Source organism: Oryzias latipes, chromosome 17, assembly GCF_002234675.1.
Source record: "Oryzias latipes chromosome 17, ASM223467v1".
Classification (NCBI taxonomy): domain Eukaryota; kingdom Metazoa; phylum Chordata; class Actinopteri; order Beloniformes; family Adrianichthyidae; genus Oryzias; species Oryzias latipes.
Genome location: NC_019875.2, coordinates 17,636,441 through 17,642,426, shown reverse-complemented (window position 1 = coordinate 17,642,426; position 5,986 = coordinate 17,636,441). Strand labels below are relative to the sequence as shown.

General features: G+C 37.4%; 1 protein-coding gene across 2 annotated transcripts in view; it reads right to left on the bottom strand.

Moving 5' to 3' along the window:
* Positions 1-5,128, bottom strand: part of LOC101164925 (calsequestrin-1) — an 8,386-nt gene extending 3,258 nt beyond the window's left edge. For both annotated transcript variants that reach the window (XM_004079035.4, XM_020710935.2), the window contains exons 1-8: positions 4,743-5,128; positions 2,363-2,456; positions 2,171-2,271; positions 1,923-2,034; positions 666-739; positions 441-571; positions 301-346; positions 157-211 (exon numbers count right to left, since the gene is read on the bottom strand). In XM_004079035.4, the coding sequence (XP_004079083.1) occupies positions 157-211; positions 301-346; positions 441-571; positions 666-739; positions 1,923-2,034; positions 2,171-2,271; positions 2,363-2,456; positions 4,743-4,979 (850 nt within the window). In that variant the 5' untranslated portion in view covers positions 4,980-5,128. The remainder of the gene's footprint in view (positions 1-156; positions 212-300; positions 347-440; positions 572-665; positions 740-1,922; positions 2,035-2,170; positions 2,272-2,362; positions 2,457-4,742) is intronic.
* Between the last annotated feature and the right edge of the window lie 858 nt (positions 5,129-5,986).

Here is a 5,986-nt window from a genome sequence, read left to right as displayed (position 1 = left end):
GATTACAATCCCGCTACAACCTACAAGCTTCAGTTTGCCTCATAAGTTTGCCTGATAAGTTGTTTTTTTTTTTTTAAGCTCACGCTGAGTTTTGTAAATTTAATTCAGTCAAATATAAAAATTTCTGTCTGTTGGGACACGTGTTTGTTCTTTTACCTACATCAGCCTCTTCTGCAAAAGCAACAATGTGTTCACCACCAATATCATCATCCTGCACAAGACAAAGGTTTAACTCAGACCAAGTATTACCAAAAATAAATTGATATCATGTTTTAAACATGTGAGCTCAGAACTACTTACCCAAATCTCATACAGGTTGTATGGTTGCAGCTTCCTCAGGGTTGGTCTTAAAAAGCAAAAATTGAATCCTTTTCTTAACTGTTCAAGCTGTCAAGATTTTATCCCATAACCATTCTATCACGGTTTCCTGTAGGTCTTACCTGTCATTAGACTCAATGAATTTCACCAGCTCCTTCTCAGAGTAAGGTTTTCCAGGAATGACTATTGGATCCTCAATAAAAGGCTCATAGAAGTCAACTTCATTTAACTTCAACTCTAAAGCTTTGGCAACCTTTAAGTGCAAAATGGGAAAAGCATTAAAGTTTAAAAAAGGAAAATTCTATAATTGCTTTTTTTCTGATTTTAACCTTGACACAAATACTCACCTTGGAATTGAAGGTAGCAAAGAACTTGATATGAGGATGGAACTCCTCTGCAGCATCAGCAAAAGCTTCAAAATCTGAAATGTCACAAACATTATTCAGGCTGTTTCAGTAGCTCAGAACGATGTGACTTTAATAGAAAAGAGTGGTTGTTTGATTGTTAAGTTGGGTCTCAAGAGGCAGTTGAAGGCAAATGAAACCTGCATACCTGAGTCTACCATTTCCATTTTGACGGAAGATTTGTCTTTTATGACAAAAAAAATTTTTTTTTACTTCATTCAAACCCCCCTTTAATTCTGGTTAAGATATAATCCTCTCTGCTCTCAGACCAATGATTTGTGTCCTTAAGATGGAGTTGTCCTGTAGAATCCAGTCCACTAGAGTTGGCCCTGGATTTTTGGCAATGTTTCCAATGCAAAGGTTGTTTGGTTTCTCCAATGGACTGTTGGATGGAATACACCACGTCGATCTATTTGCAATTTAGGGTTTTGTCCTTGGGGTGAACCAGTTTCTGTCTCAAAGTGTTGAAAGGTCTGAAATGGACCCAGAAGTTGTGCTGGCCAAAAACCCTCTTGTGTTTCTTAGGCTTTCCTGAGATCTTTAGGATTATAGTGTTTCTCCTTTGTAGCTCTTGCTCATTCTTGTTATCCGTTAGCAAAAAGTAGTACACTTAAAGTTTATTTTATTAAGCGTACTTGAGTATAGATATAGCAAGTATACTGTACAGACCATGTACGTGTAGGAAGTATATAACTGTGCTTTGTAAATTTTTGTCCATTCACTCTCCACTCTGGTTGATCCTAAATGATATCATTCAGGTTTAGGTTTAGAGAGCTTTCTAATCAACCAGTTTTATCACAAGGTGTGTCTGGCAAATTGATTTTTGTGGTTTTCTCCTGACAAACACCCAACGGATCAAACAGAAACCATTGTCCTCCTGTGCTACAGCAAAATCTTACCTACAAATAAAGACCTATTTTTGGTTTATGGAGAAAGGACTTCTGCATATTTTTTGAACATTAATAGATTTTTAAGCTGTTGGAAATCTTATCCATTGTAATTCTAGTTCTTGAGCACATATTTTTGTACCATTTAAACCAATATAAAGTTTTATATGTAAGTATCTTTTTAGGACAAAAATGCCAGAAATAGTTAGTTTATCCTGAAACGTTTTACCAATAGTGTAGTATTAAGTCAAAAGTCAAGATCTCAGATCTTTAAATCGGTGAACAATCATGCCATCAATTTATGGATCCTTACGTTCTGATTTGTGACTCTTAAAGTAGCCCACCAGTTTGATGTCCTCTTCGATGTTTTCAAAGCCCCTCAGTTCTCGATTATTGTCAATAATTTCTACTGGATCCTCCAGAAGCTGCAGAAGAAATGGAAGGGCATGAATGAATCAGAGTCTTATTGTTCCATAGAAAGCAAATTAAAAGAATATATGTTTATGTTTTTTTTTCTAAAACAAGGCATGTTATTAACTGTGAGATTATATCCTCACGAACATCATAGATGAATTCCACAAGAGTGTGCGCTTCAAGCTCGCCGTCATACTCTATGACTTCATCGTCCGAAAAGATGAAGATGCTGTCAGACTCTTTAAGGCCTGAGAGAGAAAAAATATGGGCATGATCATTTTTCCCAGTCACAAGATATCTCACGGCTGATTAATTTTTCATTTTGTGTGATCTGATTACCTAATTTTTTGGCCACAACCTTGTCAAGTTTTGCATCAATAAGACCGACTCCAATGTCCTCATCCTCAAAATTGTCCAGGACTTGTGCGACACGCTGCAATAGAAAAACATTGGTTTAGTCTTTAAAACAAAATGATGAAGTTTTGTTTGTTTTCACCTTTCAGAATATCTGTTGTGCTCAGTAGTTTCATTACCATAAAAGCTTGCCTTTCAGAGTGCTGCTCATGCACTTTCTAAATCTGTGTGAAATTTGAACCTTATGAGTGACTGCTAATTCCACCAATAGCAGACAAACACTTGCAAGAGAGACAGCTCTCTCGAAGTGGTTAAAGGTATGTGTGTGTGCATACATACGCATAAATTTTGAAGCATACTGGTGTCAGAGCTCTTGAACAGCTGTTTTCTTTGGCAAAAACAGACCAACAGGCTGTTTAACAGCATCATTCTTAACTTGAGTGGATGAATGAGCAAGGACAAGCAGCTAAACAACTTGGCAAAGTGTCAGCTGTTGAAGAAAACTGTGGTATTAACAAACAAATAAAAAAAACTCTAAATGTTGTATCTTTCAAATTTTTGCAACATTTATTTTTTGTTATTTTATGTTACACCTTTTATTTAAAAGTTATTTTTCTTGCTAGTGACTTATGTTACAAAGAGTAAATAAAAACATAAAAACTCTAAATGTTGTATCTTTTAAATTTCTGCAACATTTATTTTTTGATAGACTTGGAAAAATGTTACATCTTTAATTAAAATTTTTTTTTTTGCTTGTGACTTATGTTAAAAAGAGTAAATAAAAAAATAAAAAAATCTATTGTACATTCTGAAATCAAGTAATAATTTTACCTCCACCTCTACAACCACTTGAGAATAAGATAAATCTCATCTCCTATGCTTTTTCAAGATTAAGAAAAAAGATTTTTGTTATGTTGCGCTGAATGTTGTGTAAAATAAAATAAAAACTCACACATTTTTAAGTTATATAATTTGTAATAGAAAAAAATACAAAGAAAATTCCGATTTCGGATTCAGCTGTTGATCAGCATGCAACCTGAAGAACCTGCATTTCTTTTGCAGTATTTAGGATGACAAATTCATTTCGTTTAGTCTTCCACTGGACAATAACAGATTCTTATTTTTACCCATAAAATAAGAATCTATAATAGTTTAACATTTATATATGATTGATATGCATTTGGTGTAATGAACATGGCTTAAATTCTGGACAATAGGAGGTTGTTTTATGAAAAACACTTTTAAAGTTTAGCAAAAAATATTTCTTAAATTTTTTCCCATGACAATGTTTTTTATTTTGAACAATGCAGCTCTAAGAAATGTAATTGAATTAAATTTCGACTAAATTATTACAAACTAAAGTACAAACACAAGTCTTTGGGGAACTCGACCACAAAAGGGTCCTGGGATAAATATAGCGCCAGTTTCCACACTGGTCCAGGGACTATTATGGTGAGGCAGAAGTGATGCTCATCTCTCAGGGATCCGCTGACAAGTACAGTACTGCAAGTGTCAATCATTGCACAGAGCTGAGCTGGCTTTAGTGGAGCCAGCACGTCGTCCTCTGGTTTGTAGGCTCTAGACTGCAGCCTGCAGGCACCACACCACAGTCTGGGGGTTTGAGGAGATTATGTGATTTTACTTAGGGCGGACTCTCCAACTACCCTCCTGTTTTCCCAAACATGCTAAAAAATATATATTTCTGCCATCATTGTTTTATTGTCTACATGTTAAAATTGTAGATTTGGGTTTTGCAAAAAAAAAAAAAAAGCTAACCTGTTACCCTGACTCTTTCCATTATTGCACATATTTAATTGCCTCATTTGCTATTGAAATAATTATTTATATTAATATATTAATCCAGCTGTCAAAAATGTTTGTCTCTGCAAAAATGCAGACATGCACCTGACCTTTTTTGGCAAATGTTGAAACTTGACAGCAGAGGTATGCGGTTGCTTGATGCTTTGGGAGCTGACACTGGCGTTTTATGCTACAGGTGATGTAATGACTCTCTATGTGGGAAATGCTGAGTACCCACCCAGAAGGTGCTGACGGACTGTCACAGCGCTCATGTGGATCAAGTCCCTTACAAAAACAAATACTCATGCACAAAGTCTGCAATCGTTCAAGCGGGTCATGTGTTTGCAGAAAATGGGTGCATTCGTATTGAAATTTCTAAATTTAAATATTCAAAATCATGTTTAGCTGTATGAATTATCAGCCTCCAGACTTAATTTGGAGAATTATACATGTCATTTCGAGTCTCAAACAACTTTTTTCTTAGTAGGATTCTGCGTTCTTTGAGGTCAAAGTCCAGTAAAACCTCAAAAGCATCTCATCTTAGCCGTCCGAGTTCTCCACCCACCTCAAGGGCCAGCTCCTCCGTCTCAAACTGTCTCTGGGCGACGCGGCTGGATCCAGGATGGTCATGGTAGTACAACACCATGACATCGTACTTCTTCATCACAGACTTGTAGTTCTTGGCATTGAGGTTGTGGACACGGTCCTTGCCATCGTACTCCAGGAAGTCTAAAGCGTCCTTGCAGAGTGAGAAACCCCCAAAGGACAGCAAGACTGCCACAAGCACCCAGGTCCACTTCATGGCTCCTCTTCGGGATGTTTTAGAATTGGTAACGATTCTGTTCAGTTAAAAACAAAAGAGAAATCTGTGAATCTCTGCAGAACCCCTTCCAATCCGCGCCACCCAGAAGAGAGCAAGACAGACTCCTGGGTCCACCTTATTAAAAACCCCTCATGGGAAACTTGCAGAGGGGTGCAAGGGGCAAGAGGGGCAGGGCTAAGCTTGACATAGGTGTGAGTGTGCATGTCTACGTGGGGTGTAACTGAACATAGGAAAGATGAGGCAGGGTCTGGGCTGTTGCTTGGGTGACAGCTTTGAGCGAAGGTTGGTTCGTGTGTGTGCTTGAGTGTATGTTACAGACCTGTAAAAGTTGAGTGCAGTCAGAGGACTGGGGTCATATCAGCTCTACATTCTTTCTGTGGAGCAAGAAAAAGAGGGGGAAGATGACAAGTTTGCAAACTTTTCTTGAGCTTTTGTACCAAATGAAGAACAAAAGCGACATGTTTAACTTAGAAATGACTGAAAATGTAGTGTAAGACTGTCTCCTCCCATATTAAGTGAAGACGGTGGCTTGGATATCAGCTAAAAATAATGGATGTGGGACAGTGAAGTACATATCAGGAGGGGCTGCCGTCGGTGTCTAATTTGCTGCTGTTGGCAGTGCCACAGCACTAGAATGCGGACCTGGGTCACTCAAGGACAAGCAGCACCTGCTGAGGCTTCTGTGCATATAGGTGTCACTTAGCCCTGACCTAAGAAGAATTGAAGATTTTTAAGAAGGATTTTAAATTATTTTAGGAATCTCAAGAATAAGTGAAGAATTTGTGTTTTGTAAAACTTTTGTCTCTCCAATATTTGCATAAACAAATTCAAGGAATGACATATTTCCAACACACTAGGCTTTTTGAAACAATTTTTTGAAGAGCTTGCAGGAGTTGTTCAGTGTGATCACAGGAAAAGATACACAAATAAAGTGTGTTTTGATGCTGAGCAGTTAGGCTGAGAACCAAAAAAACTATTAAGAGTCC